Here is a 27567-nt window from a genome sequence, read left to right on the forward strand (position 1 = left end):
CTCTGCCACTTGTCGGCTGTGTGACCGTGGGCAAGTCACTTAACTTCTCTGTGCCTCAGTTCCCTCATCTGTAAAATGGGGATTAAGACTGTGAGCCCCACGTGGGACAACCTGATTCCCCTATGTCTACCCCAGCGCTTAGAACAGTGCTCGGCACATAGTAAGCGCTTAACAAATACCAACATTATTATTTTGAAAAACAAGACCAACAAAGATTGAAAAAAAACAAACCCCTCCAAGATTCAAAAGAGAGGAAGTGCCGAGCAAACACAGGAACCGAAAGAGACTGGCTTTTTTATATTCAATCTCACTCTTCCTTGTGGTTCTCACGAAGACACAGCTCCACTCTACAGAGCCGACAGGAGGCCGGGCTTCTCCGACTGGGACGATGGAGGACTTGGGTGAGTGAGGGATTTTCCTTCTCCAAATGGGTTTCGGTGTCTAGCTGGTTGGTGAAGGCAGCGTTCGGCGGGTTTTCCTGAAGGAGAAGCTGTCGCTGCAAAAGTTCTGGGGACTTGAACATCACCGTGAGGTCACCTGGCGTGGAGACCGAGTCGGGGAACGCGGCGGGTGATCCCGAAGGAGGAGGGCGACGAGATGGCGGAGAAGCCAATGAGTTGCCGAGATTCTCCCGGGCAGGGACCAGGCGATGGGAGGTCTGCCGGGGAAATGGACGGATATGTGACGGGTGGCTTCGTCTGGACCTTTTGCCATCGGACCCTTTACCCTTTTCCTGCTCCTCGGGAGAGTTTGGAGAAGAACCAAACGTGGGGGTACCGGCTGAGAGAGGCAGTGTGGCCTAGGAGGCAGAGCGAGGATGGGGAATCAGGAGACCTAATCCCAGCTCTGCCACTCTCCCTCTGCGTGATTTGGGCAAGTCGTGGAAGGCGCTTCTCCTCCAAAAGGCCTTCCCCGACTAAGCCTTCCTTTCCTCTTCTCCCATTCCCTTCTGCGTCACCCTGACTTGTTCCCTTTATTCATCCCCGCCCCTCCGCAACCCCGCAGCACTTGCGCGCATATCTGTAATCTATTTATTTAATGTCTGACCCCCTCTAGACTGTAAGCTCATTGTGGGCAGGGAACGTGTCTGTTGATTGTTAAAGTGTACTCTCCCAAATACTTAGTACGGCGCTCTGCACACAGTAAGTACTCAATAGAGACCCCTGACATAATAATAACTGGTGGTATTTGTTACGCATTTACTATGTTCCAGGCGCTGTACTAAGCGCCGGGGTGGATACGAGCAAATAGGGTTGGACACAATCCCCGTCCCACTGGGGGCTCACAGTCTCAATCCCCATTTTACAGATGAGGTAACTTGAGACCCAGAGAAGCGAAATGGCTTGCCCGAGGTCATACAGCAAACGGTGAAGCCGGGATTAGAATCCATGACCTTCTGCCTCCCAGGCCCGAACTCTATCCCCTACACTATGACTTAACCTCTCGGCACTGTAGGTCCTTCATTTATAAAATAGGGGACAAGCTCTTCCGACCTCGTATCATCCCTAGCGCCGAGCACTGTGGTTTTGTACATAATAATAATTGTGGTATTTGTCGAGCGTTTACTACGAACCAAGCCCCGTACTAAAAGTGCGAGAGTAGATACAAGATAACTGTGGGGCTCTCAGTTGGAGTAGGAGGGAGAACAGGATAGAGTAAGCATCTAGTTCATAACATTTTTTTTTAAAAAAAGGTAAATGGTGAAGTTTGAAGGCAAGGCTTAATTGGGCACTGCTGTCATTTGGGGCTGTTTGAGCGGGATTCCTTATTGGATTCCGTGGCGTTGAAAGGGTTTATCAGCGATCGGCGGTGCCTACTCTTCACCACTGTGGGGAGGGAGAAAAGGGGAAAGATATTTGTCAAATTTGGAGAATGGAAAGTACCCTAGACTTTCATTTTTGATCAGCAGTTCCATCCCCCAGCCCCTTTCAGCCCGAGCCGGAGAGGTTCACGTTAGCCCTGGTGATCCACGTTCTTTTCCAGGAACATGGGAAAAGATCGGATTCCTAAACTGAGTTCACCAGGTTGCTCAATAAGAGGAATGGTACTTGTTTCTCTCTTCCCCTCTTCAAAGCCGTCTTGAGAGGTCACCTCCTCCAGGAGGCCTTCCCAGACTGAGCCCTCCCTTTCCCTCTGCCCCTCCTCCCTCCCTCTACCCTCTTCCCCTCCCCACAGCACTTGTGTATATTTGTATATATTATTTATTACTCTATTTTATTAATAGTGTGTCTATATCTGTGATCCTACGTATCTATTTTGATGGTATTGGTGCCCGACTACTTGTTTTGTTTTGCTGTCTGTCTCCCCCTTTTAGACTGTGAGCCTGCTGTTGGGCAGGGATTGTCTCTATCTGTTGCCGAATTGTATATTCCAAGCGCTTAATACAGTGCTCTGCACACAGTAAGCACTCAATAAATACGACTGAATGAATATTAAACACTTTCCACGTGCAGAACACTGTATGAAGCGCTGGGAGAGAATGCACAGGTGGGAATCGGACAAGGTCCCTGTCCCTCGGGGAGCTCAGCTGTGGTCGGGTGAGGCCGACTAGGGGATTTTGCTCACAAGTGGGAAATATTTTTCGACTCATTTTGCGCAGGTGGCCTGCACTTCCCTTTCGGGAGGGCCTCAGAGCTACCGTTCGAGGGCTGAAGAACGCCTCTCCTCCACCGCCATCACCCCTTCTCGCTCACCCTCCCTCCAAACTCAGTGTAACAGTATTTACTGAGTCACAGACGAGCCCCTCTCCCCAGTTAATTATTGTTATTGTGTTTGTTGAGCGCTTACTACGGGCAAGGCACTGTACAAAGCACTGGGGTGGATACAAGCAAATCGGGTTGTCCCACATGGGGCTCACAGTCTCAATCCCCATTTTATAGCTGAAGTAACTGAGGTCCAGAGAAGCGACCAGCCCAAGGCCAAGCAGCAGACAAGTGGCAGGGCCCGGTTTAGACTGTGAGCTCGTCACTGGGCAGGGATCGTCTCTATCTGTTGCCGAATTGTACGTTCCAAGCGCTTAGTCCAGTGCTCTGCACATAGTAAGCGCTCAATAAATACTATTGAATGAATGAATGATTAGAACCCACGACCCTCTGCCTCCCAGGCTCGGGCTCTATCCACTGCGCCATCTTTTCCCTCCTGCCGGGAAACAGTGACTGGGGCAGCTGGAAGGAGAAGTACCTGCCTCGGGAAAGCGAGATCCCTTTTCTGAAGAGCTTCCTCTCCGAGCAACTGCCTTCATGGAGAAAGCCCTCCCGGGGTGGGGAGGAGAGCGCTGCACGGGCCCAGGAAGATGGGGGAGTGAAAAGGAAGCCACGGCCAGATACGCGGCCTTCAGTGAAGCCTGGGCCGCTTCCACCTGAGGATCCCCGGGGCTTCCCGACGGCCCAGTCTGCCCTTCTCCTTTCTGCGTGTTTCTGCCCCGCGAGTGAAATCGAGCAGAAGAAAGGCTCCGGTGTAGACATAGACTTTCTCTCCCCCCTCCCCTTTTAGTCATACTGCAATTAGTCACCCTCAAATGACGGAATCTGATAGAGGGCAGAAGTGGGGGGTAGGGCGGGAGGGAAGCAGCGAGGCCTAGTGGAAAGACCAAAGGCCCCGGGGCCAGAGGATCTGCATTCTAATCCCAGCTCCTCCACTGGCCTGCTGTGTGACCCTGGGCAAGTCATTTCCCTCTTTTCCGCCTCAGTTTCTTCATCTGTAAAATAGGGATTCACTATCTGTTCTCGCTCCCCCGAGACTGTGAGCTCCAGGTGGGACGGGGGACTCTATCCAGCCTGAATATCGTGCATCTACCTCACTGCTTAGTTCAGTGCTTGGCACGTATTAAGAGCTTAACAAATTCCACAAGTAATCCCAGCTCTGCCACTCGTCTGCCGCGTAATCTTGGGTAAATCACTTTACTTCTCTGTGCCTCGGTTACCTCATCTGTAAAAGTGGGGATTGAGACGGAGCCGCATGCGAGACGGGGACTGTGTCCAACCCGATTTGCTTGGATCCACCTCAGAGCTTAGCACGGTACCTGACACATAGTAAGAGCTTAACAAATACCCCAATTACTATTATTAATTATTATCATTATTATGAACATCATCCCTATCCTCCCCCCTCCACCTCTAACTTTCCTCCTGACAAGTCATTAAGGGCCCACCATCAATTTAATTTATCCACATCCCTAGAACCTGTTGATATTAATAATAATAATAATAAGGTTGGTATTTGTTAAGCACTTACTACGTGCGGAGCACTGTTCTAAGCGTTGAGGTAGATACAGGGTAATCAGGTTGTCCCACATGAGGCTCACAGTCTTCATCCCCATTTTATAGATGAAGTCACTGAGGCACAGAGAAGTTAAGTGACTCGCCCAGAGAAGCAGCGTAGCTTAATAAAAAGAGCCCGGGGTTGGGAGTCAAAGGACGGGGGTTCTAACCCCAGCTCTGCCACTTGTCTGCTGTGTGACCTCGGGCAAGTCGCTTCACTTCTCTGGGCCTCAGTTACCTCATCTGTAAAATGGGGATTCAAAGTGTCAGCCCCACATGGGACAACCTGATTACCCTGTATTAGAACAGTGAACAGTTAATAAGCGCTTAACAAATACCATAATTATTATTATTATTATTACATTACAGTCTGCACAATATCTCATGGAGCTAATTCTCAATTTTCCCCTCCGGCTGCATGAAGTGGCCAATTCTCTGGAGCAATTTTGCCACATATGGCCCGGGGGATTTGCCAGGGCCAATTTTGAAGTGTTTTTCTTGGTTGTTCTGGGACAGATGCTTTACTGGAAGAGCTGGAACGATCCTCCCTAGGTGGAGCCTCTGAGGATTCCCAAACTGACTCCTTTGTCCCGGATCGGCATTCCAACAAGGACAACAAAGTTGCACGGGCAGCAGAGGCCGGTCTTGTTCAGGATGCTGAATTTCCTATTCCGGTAAATTCTCACTTCGCTGAAGGCGAGGGGCGGGGAGGGAGGGGAAGGGAAGGAGGAAAGAAGGGCGAAGGACAGATCTTGGACCGTCAACGTGGCCTAGCGGGAAGAGCACGAGCCTGGCAGTCAGAGGACCTGCTGCTTCTCTGCCGTGTGACCTTGGGCAAGTCACATCACTTCTCTGGGCCTCAGCTTCCCCGCTCGTAAAATAGGGAGTAAATCCTACTGCCTTCTACAGAGACTCCGAGTCTCCATGTGAGACGGGGCCCGTGTCCAACCTGATTATCTTGTATCTACCAAAGTGCTTGGCACATTGTGAGAGCTTAACAAGTACCATAATTATGATATCATTATCCTCCACCAGCAGTGTCCAGGAAAACAGGGTGGTCTAGTGGAAAGTCAAGAGTCGGGTGATCTAAATTCTGGCCAGCTGGCTGACTTTTCTGGACCTCAGTTCCTTATTTATAAAATGGGTCTAAGATAGAAGGTGGAGATCTGGGTTTGATCTGTCAACCAATCGTATTATTTCAATCAATCGATCGTGTTTATTGAGCACCTACTGTGTGCAGAGCACTGTAATAAGCACTCGGGAGAGCACAGTATTACCAAGTGGATAATCTTCCCTGCTCACAACAAGCTTACAGTCTAGATAACTCTGTATCTACCCTCCAGTACTTTGCACAAAGTGAGCACTTAATATATGCCCTAATTTCAGAAGAAAAGGTCCCGTCCGTTCAAAAGTCATTAGAGGGGGTTCCAGGGAGGTTTCTCTCTCAAGAGACAAATTGAGACTGTGTGAAACTCATTACAGGAAAATTTGCCTTGGCCCGTCAGTCGATCAGTGCCATTGATAGAGTGCTTCCTGTGTGCAGAGCACCCTACTGAGAATTTGGGAAAGTAAAATGTATTAGAATTGTTAGGTGCAATTCCTGGCCACGAGGACTCTTCAGTCTAAAGGGGGAGATGGACATTAAAAGAAATGACAGAGAAGGGAAGTAGTAAATTATAACGAGGTTTATTTTAGAGCTGTGGGGCTGGGGTGAGTATTAAATCAATCAATGGTTTTATTGAATGCTTACTGTGTGCAGAGCACCATACAAAGTCCTTGGAAGAATCCACTATAACAGAGTCGGTAAATGCGTTCCCTGCCCTCAAGGAGCTTACTGGGGGAGATGGACTTTAAAAGAAATGACAGAGAAGGAAAGTAGTAAATTATAACGAGGTTTATTTTAGTGCTGTGGGGCTGGGGTGAGTATCAAATCAATCAGTTGTATTTATTGAATGCTTACTGTGTGCAGAGCATCATACAAAGTCCTTGGAAGAATCCACTATAACAGAGTTGATAACTCTGCGCCTCAGTTCCCTCATCTGTAAAATGGGAATTAAGACTGTGAGCCCCACGTGGGACAACCTGATTCCCCTGTGTCTACCCCAGCGCTTAGAACAGTGCTCGGCACATAGAAAGCGCTTAACAAATACCAACATTATTATTATTATTATTCCCTGTCCTCAAGGAGCTCACAGGGGAGATGGACTTTAAAAGAAATGACAGAGAGAGGAAATAGGTATAAGGACTTGTAAGTTAGTATAAGGCTATTGACATAAGTGCTGTGGGGCTGGGGTGAGTATTGAATCAATCAGTCATATTTACTGAATGCTGTGTGCAGAGCACTGTGTTAAGTGCTTGGGAGAGTACGCTATAACAGAATTAGTAGATACGTTCCCTGCCCACAAGGAGCTTACGAAGGTGCTTAATGTTGGTGATAGGGAGGTGGACGATACATACTCCTTTCCTAGCCCCAGATGAAAGATCCCATGCCGTTCATGGATACGGTTCCCGGCATTTTGTGGCTTGGGACATGGAGGGACTGTCCAAGGGAAGACTTGCTTCTGCTCGCCGTTGAATGCTCTAGCCCTCTGTGACAAGTCGTTAAGGAATGGAAGTTCATTCTTTTCCCTCTTCCCCTTGTGTGAGTGATTTAGGCGGAGCTGGTGTACACCACCCAGGTCGGGAAGAATGACTCGGTCTACAGGTATTTCATTTTTATCCGAATTACCTAAACTACTATTAACCATGTCTACTTCCTATATGGGCCGCTTTTTTGTAACTACTTAATTGCATCTCCCTCTCGCTGCCAACCGAAACTGGAAAGTCAGGCGGGACCAAACCAATGAATCAGTGGAATTTATTGAGCGCTTACTTTGGACACCACACTGTACTAAGGGTTGGGGGGTGGGAGGGGGAACAATAGCGTGAGTGGAAGCGATCCCTCCCCTCAAGAAACTTACAATCCAGCGGAGTGTTGGCTCTACCCATTTCAGAGATAAACTCAGGCCCAAAGGAGGTAAGAAATTCGGAGTGGAGCTTAGCTGGAGCAAAAATAAAAACTCACGATGGGCAGATGTCACTATCGTCCTCTCACTGTCAGCTACTTTCTTTTGTATGTTTTTCACTTTGCCTCTAGGTAGGCCAAAGGGTATAATAAGTATCGACAAGGAAGTTCCTTCCCCCACTTCAAGAGGCCCAGAGGGAAGAACACAACTAAATTTAGGACCTGATCCCCTGTTAAGAGGAGAGTAAATTCCTCTATGTGGGGAGCAATACTTCTTTCAGAACAGAAGGACAGAACCCCTTGTGGGTTTGGAGGACTCACGGATCCTAGGCCAAAGACAGGCCAAAAAAAAAAATTCAGTGAGTCAATCAATTAATCGATCTGGGTTTCGATGGTATCCCAAATTCCCCAACTGAAAATTTCACAATCCCCAGGAATTGGACTGGGAAAGCTCAAATGGAATTTAAAGACTTCAAGGTGGCAGCTGCTCCACAATACATCATGGATGCTAGAAGCCCTTTCCGAGATAATAATAATAATATTGGTATTTGTTAAGCGCTCACTATGTGCAGAGCACTGTTCTAAGCGCTGGGGTAGATACAGGGTCATCAGGTTGCCCCACGTGAGGCTCACAGTTAATCCCCATTTTACAGATGAGGTAACTGAGGCACAGAGAAGTTAAGTGACTTGCCCACAGTCACACAGCTGACAAGTGGCAGAGTCGGGATGGCCAGGCCTCAGGAGCCAGTAGCGAGAAGGTGGAGGAGAGGTGCAGGTCCTTTAACTGGGTCGCCGCCAATGGTCATGGAAGTAAAAGGTTAAACATTTTTCCCCTTCCTTCCAACTTCTTCTACTGCTGAATTGAGCTGAGCTTGTAGTCCCATGTCTCGGTGTGTTTCCGAGGGAAGTGAAGAGATTCAGAAGAGTTTTAAAGTGGGCAAGGCCCCTTTAAATCTTTGAATTCTTGCGTCTGTTTTAATTGAGGAACAAAGAGCGCTTGGACTCAGGTTGAACCATACAGTTTCGGTCCTTGCAGAGTTCTACTCTAGTATTTTTTTAATTCCACTTGAGTTCCGGTACACTAAACGTGGTCTTAAAGAATGAATGCCCCCAATTAAAGGATGCTTTAATAACCTTTTTCTCTAGACATGAAGATAGGCACACAAGTCACCTACAATAGCGAGGAAATAAAACTGACACTGGAGAAGGGCAGAGAGATCTGAGAGAAAGGGAGGGCAGTTTTAACATTTTCAATCACTGTACTTGCGATAGATCATCGGGATTGAAAGTGAGCAAATGGCATCATCACTGCAGAACCGGGAGCGTGGTCAGATGATAGAAATGTTGCCACTGAAAACCTACACGGACCGGTAGGTTTTAGGAAAGTAGAGGCAAGACTTTCTTGCTGCCCACTAAGATCAAGACCTTAATCAAAATCGGGATGGAAACGTGCACACATAAATCAACTCAACAGGCAGCTACTTCCCTGCATCACTAACACCAGCAGCAACAGGCTATTTTGTTTGTTACCTGAGTAGTTCAGGAGAGAGAAACGGAGAGAAGAGAAGGATATGGGTGGGTTAATTTTAAGTAGGCCGGTACTAATTTTCAAGGTTAATAGATTGGGTCCAATTTAAATGGATTCAGGGGTTAATTTTATCTAATGAAACTATAATAATAATAATGTTGGTATTTGTTAAGCTCTTACTATGTGCAGAGCACTGTTCTAAGCGCTGGGGGGAGGTACAGGGGAATCAGGTTGTCCCACGTGGGGCTCACAGTCTTAATCCCCATTTTACAGATGAGGGAACTGAGGCCCAGAGAAGTGAAGTGACTCGCCCACAGTCACCCAGCTGACAAGTGGCAGAGCCGGGATTCAAACCCATGAACTCTGACTCTCAAGCCCGGGCTCTTTCCACTGAGCCACGCTGCTTCTCTAACTTCTCTGTGCCTCAGTTCCCTCATCTGTAAAATGGGGATTAAGCCCGTGAGCCCCGTGTGGGACAGCCCGCTTACTTTGTATCTACCTCAGCTCTTAGAACAGTGCTTGACACATAGTAAGCGCTTAGCAAATACCATAATTATGATTATTATTAGACTAAGTGCTTGGGAGAATACAGTACAACACATACCCTGCCCACAGGGAGCTTACGGTCTAAAGTGGGGTTGCTTGAGCTGGAGCGGAGAGTGTTTAGACTTCAACCTTGCTGCTCTAATAAGTTCTGAGTCAAGCTGTCCCTCTCCCGTCTAGCTCAGAGTCAATTAGAGGGGTGCGACGGAAGTAAAGGAACTTCCCGGAGCCACTTGTCCCTTCGGTCAGCCCGACGCGGCCGACGGGGACGTACTCGAGCCGGGGCCTGGGAAATCGTCAAGGGGGGCACTGTTACTTCATCATACCCACATTACCCGGCCCTGGCCATAATAACCGTGGTGTCCGTGAAGCACTTACCAGGGGCCGAGCATCATCCTAAGCGCTGGGGTAGATGTGAGAGATCAGGTGAGACTACACTGCTCCCTCTTCCCCACCCTGCCTTTTGTCTCTCCCCAGCACCACACAGTCCCTAACTTGGTCAGGACCAGGAAGTGATTCTCTGAGGTGGACATACCTCCCCACGCCATCACTTCCAGCCTACTACTCACCTCGTTCGCTTCCTCCCTCTCCAAACATCTGTTTCTGAGCTGACTTTCTGAGGCCAGACTTGTCAGCCAATCAGCCTGGAAGCAGTTTTTACCTCTCCTCGCCGCAAACCGCTGCTTCCTGCTTCCTCGGGACTGCAGCATCCCACAGACACTGCAGCTGAAGCTTTTAAAACACGGTAGAGCTGGGCTTTTTTTTTTTTCCGATCAGTATCTACCCCAGGGTTCAGGACGGTGCCTGGCACATACTAAGCACTCAAAGAATGCCGTTAAAAAATTGATAAAAATAAGTCTCACGGGCTGAAAACAAACCCGATGTGAATCTAGCCCATTGGCCTGGCTGATAATGGCCTTGCAAACTAATGGAAAATTGGCTGGGTAGTTGGATCTCCAGTTTTATCTGTCGATCTTGGGTGGATCGTTAATTTATATTAATGTCCGTCTCCCCCTCTACACTAAACTTCTGGTGGGCAGGGAGTCTACCAACTCTGTTGACTTATACTTTCCCAAGTACTTAGCACAGTGCCCCGCGCACAGCGGTCGAGAAACATCATTGATCGATTGACCGAATTACCCCTTTGTGCCTTAATTTCCAAGGATTTAACCAAGGCAGAGCAATCGTTCCACCTTAATAGGATGCGTAGTATTTGCGGAACATCGACTGTGTGTAAAGCGCTGTATGAAGCACTGGGGAAAAATACATGGGAGAGAGCTAGACCGGTCTTAGTACAGTGCTTAAGGGCTCAGTACGGTGCTTTGCACACGGTAAGCGCTCAGTAAAATTGATTGAATGAATGATTATTTCCTGGCCCCCAAGGAGACCGTGTCTAGTTCGGAGACAATCCCAATACATTGAGACATATAATCAATCAGTGGTATTGAGCATTTATGTGCAGAGAACAGTACTAAGCGCTTGGGAGAGTACAATACAATAGAATTCGCAGATGCGTTCCCTGCCCATAAGGAGTTCGCAGGCCAAAGGGATATATTGACGAGATTCTAGACTTCGTTAATGAAGAGAAGAATTGATATTTTAAAAGTCTATTTTTTTTTTAGGTGGGGAAAGAAAAAGTGAGCAGGAAAGACAACGAGGGTGGGAGTGGGAAAGCACAAGGCAGGAAATCCAACTCTGTGAAGAAGGGTAGAAGAGTCCACAGAGGTTCCACAGGCTGGAGACTGACCGAAGGAAGGCCGGTTCCCTGTGACTGTATCTCTAGAGATCTGTGTTCCTTAAATCTCGTCAGAGCAGTGTCACGGCCCAGAGGGATAGGTGGAATCCAAACCTGCAGGGATAGGTCAGGTTGGTGCAAGGCTGAACCCTTATGTCCATATCCGTAATTTATTTATTTAGATGAATGTCCGTTCCCCCCACCCCCTAGACCGTAAGCTCGTTGTGGGGAGGGAATGTGTCCGCTTATTGTTATATCGTACCCTCCCAGATGCTTAGTACAGTGCTCTGCACCCAGTAAGGGCTCGTTAAATACACTTGAATGAATGCATTTCCCCAGGGGCCTCCCTTTTGGATCTCTACTGGACAAGGATGAGGAGGAAAGGGGCTGTATCGGGTCAGCGGAGAAATTGCTGGACCCGGTGCGAATCCGGGCCCGAACCTGGGGAGCGGTGTGACCTCGTGGCTAGAGCACAGGCCTGGAAATCCGAAGGACCTGGGTTCTGATTCCGGCTCTGCCACTAGTCTGCTGTGATCTTGGGCAAGTCACTCCACTTCTCTGGGCTTCCGCGACCTCATCTGAGTAACGCAGATTAAGACGGTGAGCCCCATGTGGGACATGGGCTGTGTCCAATCCGATTAGCTTGGATCTAGCCCAGCGCTTAGTAGAGTGCTTGGCACATAGGAAGCGTTTAACAAATACCATTAAAAAAAGAGAAGAAACAGAGTCTTGGGCCTCACACGTGCTGAGCCTCTGAAGTGGTTGGCATTATATCCCGGGTCTTCTCAACTTCCCATCCGCCCAAGGCGGCAACTAAAAGACAGTGCCACCCAGAAGTTAAACTACGGTACTTGTTAAGCGCTTACTATGTGCCAAGCAATATGCTAAGTGCTGGGGTAGTTACAAGTTAATCAGGTTGGACTCAGTCCCTGTCCCACATGGGGCTCACACTCTTATCCCCACTTCACAGATGATAATAATAATGTTGGTATTTGTTAAGCGCTCACTATGTGCAGAGCACTGTTCTAAGCGCTGGGGTAGACACAGGGGAATCAGGTTGTCCCACGTGGGGCTCACGGTCTTAATCCCCATTTTACAGATGAGGTAACTGAGGTACAGACAAGTGAAGATCACAAGCGGACACGTGGCAGAGCCGGAATCAGAACCCAGGTCTTTCTGACTCCCAGGCCCGTGTTCTATCCACTGAGCCATGCTGTTTCTCACTGAGGCACGCTGCTGAATGAGAAGTGGGGTTGGGCTTCTCGTAGTTCGACCCAGGCTTACTTCTCGTCCAACTTGACTCCGAGCCAAATAGAGACGACGGGATCTGGGGTACTGCCTGGTCCAGCCAGGCGGGCTGGGGCCAGGGTGGGCCGGATCAGGTCGGGACCACCCTTTCCTGCCCAGGAAAGATGCTAACAAACCCCACTATCCTGCACAGATGGGGTAAGTGCAGCCCAAATTTTGAAGCAAAATGAAACTGATATAGAAGGTATAGCATTCATTCAGTCAGTCAGTCGGTCAGTCGTATTTATTGAGCACTTACTGGGTGCAGAGCACTGTCCTAAGCGCTTGGGAAGTACAATTCGACGACAGAGACAACCTCTACCCATCAACGGGCTCCCAGTCTAGAACTCCCTCATGAATCTGTCCTGTGTCATTTCCACTGAGGTTTGATCTGGCTCCTGGTTCTCCTTCTGCCTACAGGTTCGAATAAAATGATGATAACAATAATAATAACAGTAATGGTATTTGGTAAGCACTTACTATATATCGAGCACCGTTCTAAGCACTGGGGTAGATCCAAGGTAATCAGGTTGTCCCACATGGGACTCACAGTCTTAATCCCCATTTTCCAGATGAGGTAACTGAGGCGCAGAGAAGTTAGGTGATTTGCCCAAGGTCACACAGCTGACGGGGGGGGGAGCTGGGATGAGAACCCACGTCCTCTGACTCCCAAGCCCGGGTTCTTAAGCAGTAACTAGGCTGTCCTACAGTTAGAGTTGGGTGCCCCACTGTAATTTTGAATTAATGCTCCTGAGAGATGGGAAGACAGGCCGGAAAGAGGGCAGACCGTGTTTCCTTTGTTTCTCTCCTTTTCTATTGTTGAGATCCATCCACTCTGGCTCAACTAGACTGTAAGCTCATTGTGGGCAGGGACTGCATCTCTCAACTCTGTTATATTGGGCTCGCCAAGTGCTTAATGCAGTGTTCCACACACAGTAAGTGCTAAATTAATTAAACTATGGTACCTGTTAAGCACTTACTATGTGCCGAGCAATGTGCTAAGTAGTGGGGTAGTTACAAGTTAATCAGGTTAGACTCGGTCCCCGTCCCACACGGGGCTCACACTCTTATCCCCACTTCCCAGAGCGTGGCTCAGTGGAAAGAGCACGGGCTTTGGAGTCAGAGGTCATGGGTTCAAATCCCCGCTCGGCCACTTGTCAGCTGTGTGACTTCGGGCAAGTCACTTAACTTCTCGGTGCCTCAGTTACCCCATCTGTAAAATGGGGATGAAGACCGTGAGCCCCACGTGGGACAACCTGATTCCCCTGTGTCTCCCCCAGCGCTTAGAACAGTGCTCGGCCCATAGTAAGCGCTTAACAAATACCGACGTTATTACTATTATTATTACTAAATAAATACACGCGACTGAGGGAGTTCTAGACTGGGAGCCCGTTGATTTCCCTGACGGAAAATTCAAGGAAGGGAAGAGATGAAAATCCCTGCCTCCGGGGGTTGACGTGCATTTCTTCATTTCTTCCTTCACAGTGAGATCCATGACCCGAGCCCTTTGCTTTCCCCTCCTGCAACTTCAGCGTCTGCTCAGCTGGATGAACTCATGGCTAACCTGTGTCAGATGCAGTCAATGGTGAGTCCTGCCTCTGATACCCAGGTCTCTGGGAGAAGACTGTAAGCCCGGTGTGGGCAGGGATTGTTTCTCTTTATTGCTCAATCGTATTTTCTAAGAGCTCAGTACAGTGCTCGGCATGAACTCAGTAAGAGCTCGATAAATACAATCGAATGAATGAACGAAGCGATGACCTGGTTCTGCCAACCTTTCCCTACTGGCCCTAGGGCTTCCTCACCCTAGTCCATCCCTCCCCACCCCTCACTCTTAGACACTTCTCGTGGTAAACTTTTTGCCCCAAGCCCATAAAATTCTAATCCTGGCTCTACCGCTTGTCTGCTGTGTGACCTTGGGCAAATTACTTCACTTCTCTGTGCCTCAGTGACCTCATCTATAAAATGGGGATTGAGACTGTGAGCCCCCAAGTGGGACGTGGACTGTATCCAACCTGCTTAGCTTGTATCTACCCCAACACTTAGTAATAATAATAACTGTGGTATTTGTTAAGCTCTCACTCTGTGCCAAGCGCCGTTCTAAGCACTGAGGTAGATACAAGGTAATCGGGTTGGACGGAGTCCCTGTCCCAAATTGGGCTCCCAGTCATCCCCATTTTGCAGATGAGGAAACTGAGGCCCAGAGAAAGGAAGTGACTTGCCCGAGGTCGCACAGCGGACAAGTGGCAGAGCCGGGGTCAGAAGCCACGTCCTGTGACTCCCAGGCCCGTGGTCTTTAGCGAGAGCTAAGCAAATGCCATTTAAAGAAAAAAATTAGTTATTCTTGTTGCTTATAATGAGTTATGAATGTCAACTCTGCAGAAAAGCCTTTATCTCAGAAACAGTCACCCTCATCTTACGTGTGGTGGTGTCATGAGTGTTTTTGTTTGAGATCATCATGACGGCCCAGGATCCTGGGTTTCCTCTCTCGTCGAGGTGAACAAGTCTGTCCATCTCCCCCGATCAGACCGTAAGCCCGTCAAACGGCAGGGACCGTCTCTATCTGTTGCCGACTTGTTCATCCCAAGCGCTCAGTACAGTGCTCTGCACATAGCAACCGCTCAATAAATACTATTGAATGAATGAATGAATGAATGAACCTAGTGGTTCTAACCCCGGCACCGACTTCGAACGTTGCGGTCCGGGACAAAGTCGGGATGGGGGCTGGTGGGAGGGGACCGAGAAGAAAAGAGGGGGAAGGGGGCTGAAGAGGAGGAGAAGGAATAGAAGCAGGAGACAGAAGCTAGAAAGGAGAGGCTTGGGGAGAAAATTAGAAGAGAGGGGAAAGATGGATTGGGAGAAGGGAAAGGAGAGAAGGGGAAAGGAGAAAATAATAATAATAACAATGTTGGTATTTGTTAAGCGCTTACTATGTGCAGAGCACTGTTCTAAGCGCTGGGGTAGACACAGGGGAATCAGGTTGTCCCACGTGGGGCTCCCGGTCTTCATCCCCATTTTACAGATGAGGGAACTGAGGCCCAGAGAAGTGAAGTGACTCGCCCAAAGTCACACAGTTGACAAGTGGCCGAGGGGGGATTCGAACCTATGACCTCTGACTCCCAAGTCCGGGCGCTTTCCACCGAGCCACGTTGGGAGAGGGGGGAGATGAAGAAGGAGAGGGGGAAGATGGAGGAGGGGGGAAGAGGGAAAGGGAGAAGAGGGAGAGAAAAGTCAAGGTACACCCAGTTGGTTGTGTGGTATTTCCCAAACTCCTCGGGCTCTGCAGTCCGCTACCGGTTAGCCGCCTGCCCATCTCTCACCTGCCCGGCTGACGCGAACAGCCTGGGCACCTCCCGTGAGGGTGAGCTCTCTGCTCAACTGACCCCCTACCCAGTCCACCCAGTCACCTGGGTGGTTGGAGGACAGATGGAGGGGTCTTCTCTGGGACATGACTACGGACCTAGATCCAGAGCTTCGACGCCAGTTTAAAATCCGTGCGACTCCAGCTCTCCTCCCTCCCTGCTGGACGCCTGCCTCTGCCAGCTGGGGAAAAGCCGGCATCTTTTTTGTTTTAAAATGGTATTTGTTACGCGCTTACTATGTGCCGGGCACTTGGGGTGTATACAGGTTAATCAGGTTGGACACAGTCCCTGTCCCTCATAGGGTTCACAGTCTTAATCGCCATTTTAGATGCGGTAACTGAGGCCCAGAGAAGGGAAGTGACTTGCCCACAGCAAACAAGTGGGGGCGGCCGGGATTAGAATCCAGATCCTCTGACTCCCGGGCCCGTGCTCCGCCCAACAGGCCATGCATCTCGGCTCCGGCTCCAAGGGGCAACTCAAGCCATTCGTGGCTGCCCGCTCTGGCCCACGAGCTGGGTGGGATTCATTCATTCATTCATTCGATAGTATTTATTGAGCGCTTACTATGTGCAGAGCACTGGACTGAGCGCTTGGAATGAACAAGTCGGCAACAGATAGGGACGGTCCCTGCCGTCTGACGGGCTTACGGTCTGATCGGGGGAGACGGACGGACGGGGACGATGGCGATAAATAGAGTCAAGGGGTGGGGGGAGGAGGGACTAATGGCAACACCCTTTGACCCCCCTCCCCACCACATATGGATTCTGTTCGTCCTCATCTCCACACGAGGCCCCTCCAACTGGCCCCGAGCCCAAATCCGCCTCTTAGGTGTTGACTGCAGTCTGAGCTGACGACCTTAATCCAAGGACCAAATCCTGTTCAGTGGCAAAATGATAATAATCGTCATTATTAATATCATTATGGCATCGGTTAAGCGCTTCCTATGTGACAAGTACTGTTCTAAGCACTGAGGTAGATACCAAGTGAGCAGGTTGGACCCTGTCCCCGTCTCATCTGGAGTCAGGGGTCATGGGTTCCACTCCCGGCTCCGCCACTTGTCAGCTGTGTGACTGTGGGCAAGTCACTTCGCTTCTCTGGGCCTCAGTTACCTCATCTGTAAAATGGGGATGAAGACTGTGAGCCCCACGTGGGACAACCTGATTTCCCCTGTGTCTCCCCCAGCGCTTAGAACGGTGCTCTGCACATAGTAAGCGCTTAACAAATGCCAACATTATTATTATTATTATTAATCCTCATTTTACAGATGAGATAACTGAGGTACAGAGAAGCGAAGTAACTTGCCCAAGGTCACACAGCAGACAGGTGGCGGGGCCGGGATTAGAACCCGTGATCTTCTGATTCCCGGGCCCGTGCTCTACCCACTAGGCCATGCTGCTTGAGTAAACGCTTTCCGCCGTGTTCGGGGAAGTGGTCTGGGGAGAAACCGAGACACCCGCAGAGGTAAACGAGTTGGAGGAGAGGATGAAGGTGAAGCAGGCCGAGGGTTTTCACGAGCTCGCTGTGGGCAGGGAACACGTCTACCGGTTCGGCTGTACTGGACTCCCCCCGGGTGCAGCACTCCACCCACGGTAAGCGTCCGAGAGATACCACTGATGAAGAAGCAGCGTGGCCTAGTGGATAAGCACACGAGCCTGGGAGTCAGAAGGACCTGGATTCTAATCCTGGCTCTGCCACATATCTGCCGTGTGACCTCGGGCGAGTCACTTCATTCGTTCATTCAATAGTATTTACTGAGTGCTTACTATATGTCCAGCACTGTACTAAGCGCTTGAATAATAACAATAGTGATGGCATTTGTTAAGCGCTTACTCTGTGCAAAGCACTGTTCTAATAATAATGATGTTGGTATTTGTTCAGCGCTTACTATGTGCAGAGCACCGTTCTAAGCGCCGGGGGAGATACAGGGGAATCCGGTCGTCCCACGTGAGGCTCACAGTTAATCCCCATTGTACAGATGAGGTAACCGAGACACAGAGAAGTGAAGTGACCCGCCCACAGTCACGCAGCTGACAAGTGGCAGGGCCGGGATTCGAACCCTTGACCTCTGACTCCGAAGCCCGGGCTCTTTCCACTGAGCCGCGCTGCTTCTCTGAGCGCCGGGGAGGATACAAGGTGATCAGGTTGTCCCGCGTGGGGCTCCCGGTCTTAATCCCCATTTTCCAGATGGGGTAACTGAGGCATAGAGAAGTTCAGTGACGTGCCCGAAGTCACACAGCTGACAGGTGGCGGAGCCGGGATTTGAACCCATGACCTCTGACTCCCAAGCCGGGGCTCTTTCCTGTGCCTCAGTTATCCCATCTGGATAATGGGGATTAAGACTGTGAGACAGGGACTGCGTCCAACCAGCAGCGCGGCTCAGTGGAAAGAGCCCGGGCTTCGGAGTCAGAGGTCATGGGCTCGACTCCCGGCCCTGCCACTTGTCAGCCGTGTGACTGTGGGCGGGTCACTTCACTTCTCTGTGCCTCGGTTCCCTCGTCTGTAAAGTGGGGATTAACTGTGAGCCTCACGTGGGACGACCCGATTACCCTGTATCTCCCCCGGCGCTTAGAACGGTGCTCTGCGCAGAGTAAGCGCTTAACACATGCCAACGTCGTCATTATTATTAACCCGATTTGCTTGTACCCACCCCGGGGCTTAGTACAGTGCCTGGCACCTAGTGAGAACTTAATAAACGCCTCAGTTAGGCTGAAGCAGCGTGGCACAGTGGAAAGAGCACGGGCTTTGGAGTCAGGGCTCGTGAGTTCGAATCCCAGCTCTGCCACTTGTCGGCTGTGTGACTGTGGGCAAGTCACTTCACTTCTCCGGGCCTCAGTTCCCTCATCTGTAAAATGGGGATGAAGACTGTGAGCCCCACGTGGGACAACCTGATTCCCCTATGTCTACCCCAGCGCTTAGCACGGTGCTCGGCACATAGTAAGCGCTTAACAGATACCAACATCATCATTATTGTTATTATGTGGACTTCACCTTTCTCTCGGTGGCAGATCGCGATCAAGGTGGGCAACCCTGAAGAGCCACTGTCCGAGAAGCCGGAGCCGGAGAGCTCCCTGGACACCATGCTGGGAGGCCTGGAGCAGGGCTTGCGGGACCTCGGGATCACCACGGTGCCCAAGGGCCACTGCGCTTCCTGCCAGAAGCCCATCGCTGGAAAGGTGGGACGGGCCACCCTCTGAAACCTGCCGTCGGCTCCGTCTCTGTGTCCGTCTGGCTTCGGCCCGCTACGGACCGTCCCCCCGACCGAGAGGTCATCGTTTCCGCTTTCCTCCGCCTCCGTTTTCAGGTCACTCTTAGGGAACTCTGATAATCCGTCAGTCGCCTTTTTTTAACGACGTCTGTTGAGTGCCAGACGCTCTTCTAAGTGCTGGGGTAAGGGCAAGGCAATTAGGTTGGTGAGTCCCCCGGGGGGCTCACCGTCCTGGTCCCCATTGTACAGATGCGGGAACTGGGGCACAGAGAAGTCAAGTGACTCGCCCAAGATCAGACGGTAGAAAAGTGGGTATTTATGTGGCATTTATACAGCACTTCTGTAGCGCTCACTGCGTAAAATTCACTGAACTAAGCGCTCGGGAAAGGACGGTAGGGTAGGTTTACACGATCCCGGCCCTCAAGGAGAGTAGGGGACCGCTGCTCCTCTAATATAATAATGATGGAAATTGTTAAGCGCTTACTATGTGCCAAGCACTGTTACCCTCTCCCCATCTGATCAAGGAGCTTCCCATGGGAAGGGAGCCCTGACACCTCGCCCCGTACTTCAGAGAGCTGGGGCCTGAGCAACAACAGAGAATTCTTTCGTACGTTCAATCGTACTTACGGAGCACTTGCTGTATGAGAAGCACCGTATTCCCCTGTGCCTCAGTTGCCTCATCCGTAAAATGCGAATTAACTACCTGTGCTCCCTCCTCCTTCCACTCCGAGCCCGGAGTGGGACAGGGACTGTGTCCAACCTGCTTAACTTGCATCTACCCCAGAGTTCAGAACGATGTTCGACACACAGAAAGCGCTTGACAAACGCCATGATCATTAGAAAGCGTAGACAGTGCGTATTCATGGAAGCTCGACAGAATTTGGCTCTCGGCACCTCAACTGCCTTTTCCGAGCGCTTTCCGTGCGCCCCTCTAGGCTGTAAGCTCGTGGTGGGCGGGAAATGTGTTCTATTGTTCTATTGTGCTCTCCCAAGCTCTTAGTACAGTGCTCTGCACAGAGTAAGCGCTCAATAATCACGACTGACCGACCGACCACTGACTGCACTGTATTGGACGCTCCCAAGCACTTAGTACCAGGCTCTGTTACCTGGTAAGCGCTCAGTAAGTACCACCGAGTGATTGATTGGAAACTCGTTGTGGGCAGCGAACGTCTACCAACTTTACCGTACTGTGCTCTTCCAAGCGCTTAGTACAGTGCTCTTCCCACAGTAAGCGTTCAGTAAATCCCACGGAGTGACTGATGGCGCAGTCCCATCTGGGAATATGTGGCAGGACGCTCCCTGGAATTTCTGTAGGTTGGCATCCCGCCCTGCCATCAGCTTCCCGCCCCGTTGGATCCGGGGGAGGTTGGGCGGATTCCCCAAACGGTCTCCTTTCGGAGTGTCTGTTGAGCTTCGTCCTTAAGGCTGGGCAAAAACCTATCCTTCTCCAAATCCGGTATGGATTGTCACCGGTGAGGTCCTCCTCTGTGACAGTTTATAATATCACTGGTGGTTTCGGTGTTGCTGGCGGATGGCGTTGGCTCTCTCTAGACCGCGGGCCCGTCGTGGGCAGGGAATCTATTTTTATTTTGTACCTTCCCAAGTGCTGAGTGCCAGTGCTCTGCCCACCGTAGCGGATAGAGCACGAGCTTAAGAGTCAGAAGATCCTGGGTTCTGATCCCGGCCCCGCCACCCGTTCGCTGTACGACCTTGGGGAAGTCACTTCACTTCTCTGGGCCTCAGTTTCCTCATCTGTAAAATGGGGGTTGAGACCGCGAGCCTCACATGGAACAGGGACGGTGTCCAACCCGATTTGCTTGTACCCACCCCAGCGCTCCGTTTACTGGGACACATAACAAATACCACCGTTATTATTTTCATTATTAATAAACGACCCAACGATCGAAAGAACAAGTTCCACCTTGTTTCCATCCCCAGATGATCACTGCCCTGGGCCAGACCTGGCATCCCGAACACTTTGTCTGCACCCACTGCAAGAAGGAGATGGGCAGCTGTCCCTTCTTCGAACGGAACGGATCGGCCTACTGCTCGAAGGATTACCATCGGCTCTTCTCCCCACGCTGCGCTTACTGCGCCGCACCCATTCTGGATGTGAGTCGGACTGGCCGCCCGCCCCCTCCTAGCCTCCGAAAGGTCCAGGGGGCTTCCACGTTGCGTGGGACCGTCCTCCCCCGGCCCCCTTGTCCACCCGCAGGCCTCTTCTCCTGTCCAATTGTGACCTCTCCATATTTCACCCCCTTTTTCAGAAAGTGCTGACCGCCATGGATCAGAACTGGCACCCCGAACACTTTTTCTGCACTCACTGTGGGGAGTTATTCGGCAAGGAAGGTACGTCCCGGGCAGCGGGCGGGGGGCTTGAGGCTCTCGTCGGCTCAAGAGCCGCGATCCCCTCGGTGGGCTTTTGGGCACCGGGGGCCTCAAGAGCGGCAGGACCAGGCTGCGGGGACATCCGGGATGGTCACCCCTTGCCTGCCGGATTCCCCGAGACGGGGAACGGCCGCGTCTCCTGAAGCTCTCCCGCAACCCGATGGATCGATCGGTCCGTGGGATCGATCGAGAGCTTTCTGGGTGGACTGAGCCCTCGGGAGAGCGCAATAGAGTAAGTAGACGCGACCCCTGCTCTCAAGGAGTTTACAGTCCTTCGGGAAGAAGGATAGTTACATAAGCACCGTGAACCTCTAGAAGATGCTTCTTTTACCAATTCCTTAGTCAGAGGGCAGGGAAGAGGAACATAATCGTGCCTACCCCCCTCCGCCCACTCTCCCCACTCTCAGCCTTAGCAGATGGGGCACTCAGGGACTGGCTCCTCTTTCCGATCCTTCCTAGGAGCCCCCAGCAGCCCCGGGAGACGTCCCCCTCGGTCTCCACCCTCTCCTCTGCCCTCCGAACGGAACCTTTCTGCCAGTTTCGATCAAGCCCTGCGGACCCACTTCCTTCCGCCGCTGCCCCCCCCCCCCCGGCCCTTTCACCCGCTCTTCACATACCTCTTCCTGTTCTACTTTTAGGTCTTCTTTGCAGAGCTGACCACATTTTGCAAAGGGGATTTTGCTAGACCTGCAAGTGTGGGGCCTGGAGAGGAGCCGTTTCAGGCCCTAGGCCTGTGGAGACCAAAAGCCATTTCACTCCTTCGAAGTCTCTCTGGGGTTCGGCACGTTGGCATTCGGACCTGTCCGCTGTGACCTTTGTGACTGCTGCTTAGGATCTCTGGCATCCATTTGCTCACTAGATTGGGCTTTGGTTTGACCACAAGAAGGACAGCCAAACCCACATGTCTAATTCCTCAGTGACCTCAGTGAGAAAATCACCACAGTCGATGTCAACACAAGGAGTTCCCCTTGCACTTTCCTCTCACTTCACCCCCCCCCCCCCCCCCCCCCCCGGGGGACGAGGCCCCCGGGACTGTCGATCTTTCTTTTTAATTGTTCGTTATCCAAACTATGAATCGCAGGTGGCCGTTACTTTCCCCAGGTGTCTTCAAGCCCTCTGAGCGTAGGCCTCCTCCCACCCCCAACCACTCACCCGATGAAGCACTGGTTTCCTGGCTGCACTTTTAATTGTCAGTGTTTCTCATCAGCCCTCCGGAGGTAAATAACCCACGGAGAGAGAGAGAAAGAGCACTCGCGGGAAGTAAGGGCCATCGCGTCACTTCAATTGACTGAATTCCCAGACGTAAGGCCATCACAGAAAGTTTGGCTTGATTAGTTTTGAGGCAGACTCTCCTGAGATGCTTCCCAGTTGACGCGGCCGCGGTTATTATTTATCGGGCCTCTGTGCTCTGCTGAGGCTCCCAAGGCAGCGGCCAGGACGGAGCTGCTAACGTGCAGTTAGGCAGGCAGCGCGGCCTTATAGGCGGGACGTGGGACTGGGAGCCAGGAGACTCAGGTTCTAGTCTGCCACTTGTCTGCTTTGTGACCCTGGGCAAGTCGCTTATCTTCTCTGGGTCTCGGTTACCTCATCTGCAAAACGGGGATTAGGACTGTAAATCCCATCACGTGGGATACGGTCTGTGTCCAACTTGATAATAATAATCATAACGATGGTATTTGTTAAGCGCTTACTATGTTCTAAGCGCTGGAGTAGATACAAGGTAATCAGACGGTCCCATGTGGGGCTCACAGTCTTAATCCTCATTTTACAGATGAGGTAATTAAGGAACAGAGAAGTTAAGTGGTTTGCCCAAAGTCACACAGCTGACAAGTGGCGGAGCTGGGATTCGAACCTAAGACCTCTGTCTCCCAAGTCCGTGATCCTTCCATTAAGCCACAGCCTGCATCTACCCAAGCACTTAGTACAGTACCTGGCACATAGTAAGCGCTTAACAGATCCTCCCCCGGCCGGAAAAAAGAAAAAAAAAAAAAGAGGCAAGCTAGCGGAGAGCCCTGAAGAACCAATTTTAAGGGCAAAATTGACTTCTTAGGGTCCAAGATGCTTTCCTTGTTAATTAAAGACAGATTAATTGTATAAATATTTGAGAGTTCCACAATGAGCCACTCTGAGCTACACCTTGCAGCCCACGGCTTTTAGGGACGACCGAAGAGGAGTTCATTTAGGGAACGCGGGAGAGCAGAAACAAATGAATCCCCAGGTAGAGAACGGCACATCTCCAAGGCCTCCTTTCTGTCGGACTACGGTGATAACGTTACGTGCTGAGGTCGAAAGGTCAAGAGTCGCGAGACTAAGGGTCAAAATCCCAACCGTGAGGAAAAGTAGCATCCGGAAGATAGCAGAATATGGAACAGAGCTGATCTGGGTCCTCCGAAAGCCCGCTTTGAAGGAATTTCATTTCACGCAGTCTCTCCCTGACTCTGTCTCTCTAGGCTTTCTGGAGAAGGACGGGAAGCCCTACTGCCGCAAGGATTTCCTCGCTATGTTTTCTCCCAAGTGCACGGGCTGTAACCAGCCCGTGTTGGAAAACTACCTCTCCGCCATGGACTCCATCTGGCACACCGAGTGCTTCGTCTGTGGGGTCAGTGTGCCTGCCTCTCTCCCGGGTCGGGGAGGGAGAGGCGCGACGCCGCCGGGCCCCTTCGCGCGGACGAGGGCGCCGAGCCCCGTGGACGGGAGAGGGGCAAGTCAGAGAGATGATATGGGCGGGAGCCACATTCCCAGAGAAGCCCAGCGGCGAGCGGCAACCTGGGGATGGGGAGTGGGGGACGCAAGAGACCGCTGGGGTTGAGGGAGGGGCCCCGCATTTCTCCCCAGCCCTGGGGTGCCCCGGGGTTCCGCTGACACCAGGGAAGCCGGAGCCGCAGTGCGCCGCAGCCCGCCCCCTCGGTGAAAAGCCAGCCACAGAGCACCCCGGCCTAGTGGGAGGAGCAGGCCCCGGAAGGCAGGGCACCCGCATCCCGACTCGTCACTTGCCTGCTCTGGGATCTTGAGCGAGTCGTAGCGTGGCTGAGCGGAGAGAGCCCGGGCTTGGAAATCAGAGGTCGTGGCTTCTCACCCCCACTCTGCCACTCATCAGCTGTGTGACTCTGGGCAAGGCAATTAATTAATTATGGCATTCGTTAAGCGCTTACTGTGTGCAAAGCACTGTTCTAAGCACTGGGGGGGATACGAGGTGATCAGGTTGTCCCACGTGGGGCTCACAGTCTTCATCCCCATTTTACAGATGAGGTAACTGAGGTCCAGAGAAGGGAAGTGACTCGCCCAAAGTCACACAGCTGGCAAGCTGCTGAACCGGGATTCGAACCCATGACTTCTGACTCCCGAGCCCGGGCTCTTTCCGCTGAGCCACGCCGCTTCTCTGACTTCTCTAACTTAACTTCTCTGTGCCTCGGTTAACTCATCTGTAAAATGGGGATTCGGGCCGTGAGCCCCACAGGGGCAACCCGATTACTTTGTTTCTACCCCAGAGCTTAGAACGGTGCTTGGCACAAAGTAAGGGCTTAACAGATACCGTCATTATTCTTCTCTGTGCCTCAGTTTCCTCAGCTGTAAAATGGGGATGAAACACCTGTTCTCCCTTCCTTGCATACTGGGAGCCTCGTGGGGGACGGAAACTATGTCCAATCTGACTACCTTGGCACAGGCCGAGCGCTTCGTACCAGTTATTATGATTACTTTTCACCGTGAGCCGCTCAGTGAGTGAGAAGGAGCAGGATGAGACCCGTGAGCCGCAGTTTAGTCCACCCCCGCCCTCCGACCAGGGAAAGGACAGAGAGGGCCTCTTCCTTACAGCTCGGTGTCGTGTTGTCCACCCTCCTGCGGTCCCCCCTGGCTGGAGGGTTCACCTTTTACCAGCCCGTGGTGCCAAAATGACCGCCGGTGCAGCTCCGATCCCACCCCCGAGGGCTCGGTCAGCCGGGGGCGGCTGATGGCCCCCCCCCCGCCCCCAACTCCCCTCTAACACTCTCCTCCCCTCCTTCCTCCCCCAGGACTGCTTCAGCAGCTTCTCCACAGGCTCCTTCTTCGAGCTGGAAGGCCGGCCGTTCTGCGAGCTCCACTATCACCAGCGTCAGGGCACCCTGTGCCAGGGGTGCGGGCAACCCATCACCGGCCGTTGCATCAGCGCCATGGGGCACAAGTTTCACCCTGAGCATTTCGTGTGCGCCTTCTGCCTGACCCAGTTGTGCAAGGGGGTCTTTCGGGAGCAGAAAGATAAGGCCTACTGCCATCCCTGCTTTAACAAGCTCTTCCTCCGGTAACCTCGGGACGCCTCCGCGGGGCTCGGGAGCCTCCCCGGACCGCCCTCCGCGTACACGCACATCTTCGGCTGACGGGGACGAGGGAGCCGGGGGAGGAGAGAGCCGCCCGAAAAGCATCTCTAGAAACTGCAAGCTGGAACGATGCAGAAGAAACTTGCCCTGTCCCGCTTCTCACCGTCCTTACAGAAAATAATCAGGGGGTGTTTTTCCTTGGGATTCTGGACGTTTTCCCTTTTTCCCTGTCCGGAATCCGAATGTGGATTTCAATCGCCCTCCCCAGAGACACGTTTGGGAAGCGGATACGCGGACAGCCATCTCTCCCCTGCCCCCGACCCGCGCCCCACTGGTCTTTGCTCATAAAAAGCGCAATCTCTGCTGGCTCAGCAGGTGCCTTCCCTCTCCGATCCATCGCCCTCTCCCTGCAGCTCAGTTCCCTGGGACTCTTCCCCCAGCGATTCCCTTCTCCATCGCTTTTGCCCTCACTGACGACCCTCCTGACCCAGTCCCCGACTTCCCGCCTCTCTTCGGCTTACGCTCTTTTCTTCTCCGAGGAAGAATTATTAATCACGTTCGCTGGGGCACCGACATCCCAGAGCAATAAAATGGTTTACGGTGTTTATCGACATTGGACTGATTTGGTCTGTGGATGTCGGGCACTCATTCGGTCAGTCGATCATACTGATGGAGCTCCTACTGTGTGCGAAGCGTGCACTAAGCGCTTGGGAGAGTATACTATAACAATAAACACACACGTTCCCTGCCCACCACGAGCTCACCCACCCATCTCCCATTCCACCCTGTAAATATCACGGGAGATTATATCGGCAACGCACCGTCGACCCCGGCACGCCGAAAATACGCCACGGCACTTGGAGGATTAGAAGGAAGAAGAAAGAAGCCCCTTGAGAAGAAGGCTGGCCTAGTGGAAAGAGCACAGGCCCGGGAGTTAAAAGACAGGGCAGGGAGGGGGGTTCTGATCCCGGCTCCACCGCTTGCGGGCTGTGTGACCTCGGGCAAGCCACTTCACCTCTCTGGGCCTCAGTTCCCTCCTCTGTCAGAAGGAGGATTAATCAGTTAATCAACAGTGGTATTTACTGAGGGCTTACTAATGCTCTCTGGGCCTCAGTTCCCTCCTCCGTCGAAAGGAGGATTAATCAGTTAATCAATCAGTGGTATTTACCGAGGGCTTACTACGTGCAGAGCACTGTACTAAGCACTTGGGAGAGTACAATGCAACAGAGTCAGTAGACACATTCCCTGCCCACAATAAGCTCACGGTCTAGAGGGGGGATTGGGAGCCCCATGTGGAACATGGACTGTGTCCCATTTGTTTATCTTTTATCTACCTCAGCGCTCAGTACACTGCCTGGCACACAGTAAGCACTTAAATAGCATTAAAAAAATAAAGGAGAGACCGACCCACTTTAATCCCATTTTGAATTTGCCGCCTGCGTTTCAGGCCCGGTATTGAAATTTGGAGTTACTGCAAGGGTTTTCGGTGCCAGAATCCCTTATCTAACCATATCGACCCATCGGTGGTATTTATAATAATAATAATAATGGTATTGGTTAAGCGCTTACTATGTGCCAAGCTCTGTTCCAAGCTTGAGCTCTTACACAAGAGACTATTTCACTTCTGCAAACTCAACCTTATAATACTTTAGAACACATAAGCAGCGTGGCTCAGTGGAAAGGGCCCGGGCTTGAGAGTCAGAGGTCACGGGTTCTAATCCCCCCCCCCCGCCGCTTGACAGCTGTGTGACTTTGAGCAAGTCACTTAACTTCTCTGTGCCTCAGTTACCTCATCAGTAAAATGGGGATTAAGATTGTCAGCCCCATGTGAGACAACCTGATTACCTTCTATCTACCCCAGCACTTGGAACACATAGCAAGCGCTTGGCACATAGCGAGCGCTTAATAAATACCATTGTTATTATTATATAATCAATAAATCATATTTATTCAGTACTGACTGGGTG

The 27567-nt window shown here is 51.5% G+C and overlaps 1 protein-coding gene across 3 annotated transcripts; it reads left to right on the top strand.

The window, feature by feature from the left end:
* Nucleotides 1-209: 209 nt before the first annotated feature.
* On the top strand, nucleotides 210-26213 carry LPXN (leupaxin). Of its 3 annotated transcripts, XM_029058934.2 has the most exons (9): nucleotides 210-401; nucleotides 4776-4933; nucleotides 6914-6963; nucleotides 13842-13941; nucleotides 18721-18888; nucleotides 20859-21032; nucleotides 21188-21269; nucleotides 23759-23907; nucleotides 25319-26213. In XM_029058934.2, the coding sequence occupies exons 1-9, from the start codon at nucleotides 389-391 to the stop codon at nucleotides 25586-25588; spliced, it is 1164 nt and encodes a 387-aa protein (XP_028914767.1). In that variant the 5' UTR covers nucleotides 210-388; the 3' UTR covers nucleotides 25589-26213. The 3 variants fall into 3 exon arrangements, with proteins under 3 accessions (XP_028914767.1, XP_028914770.1, XP_028914768.1); XM_029058935.1 differs by lacking the exons at nucleotides 210-401; nucleotides 4776-4933 and adding an exon at nucleotides 8536-8633 and having other exon boundaries at nucleotides 6598-6963; XM_029058937.1 differs by lacking the exons at nucleotides 210-401; nucleotides 6914-6963 and having other exon boundaries at nucleotides 4833-4933.
* Nucleotides 26214-27567: the final 1354 nt, after the last annotated feature.

The sequence above is a fragment of the Ornithorhynchus anatinus genome, chromosome 3, assembly GCF_004115215.2.
Source record: "Ornithorhynchus anatinus isolate Pmale09 chromosome 3, mOrnAna1.pri.v4, whole genome shotgun sequence".
In the NCBI taxonomy this organism is placed as follows: domain Eukaryota; kingdom Metazoa; phylum Chordata; class Mammalia; order Monotremata; family Ornithorhynchidae; genus Ornithorhynchus; species Ornithorhynchus anatinus.

Bases quoted from the DNA above. Each gene is read 5' to 3' on its own strand.
- LPXN (XM_029058934.2), top strand. The intron at 21,033-21,187 runs GTGAGTCGGACT...CCCCTTTTTCAG, and splicing joins GCGCCGCACCCATTCTGGAT to AAAGTGCTGACCGCCATGGA. The intron at 23,908-25,318 runs GTCAGTGTGCCT...TTCCTCCCCCAG, and splicing joins CCGAGTGCTTCGTCTGTGGG to GACTGCTTCAGCAGCTTCTC.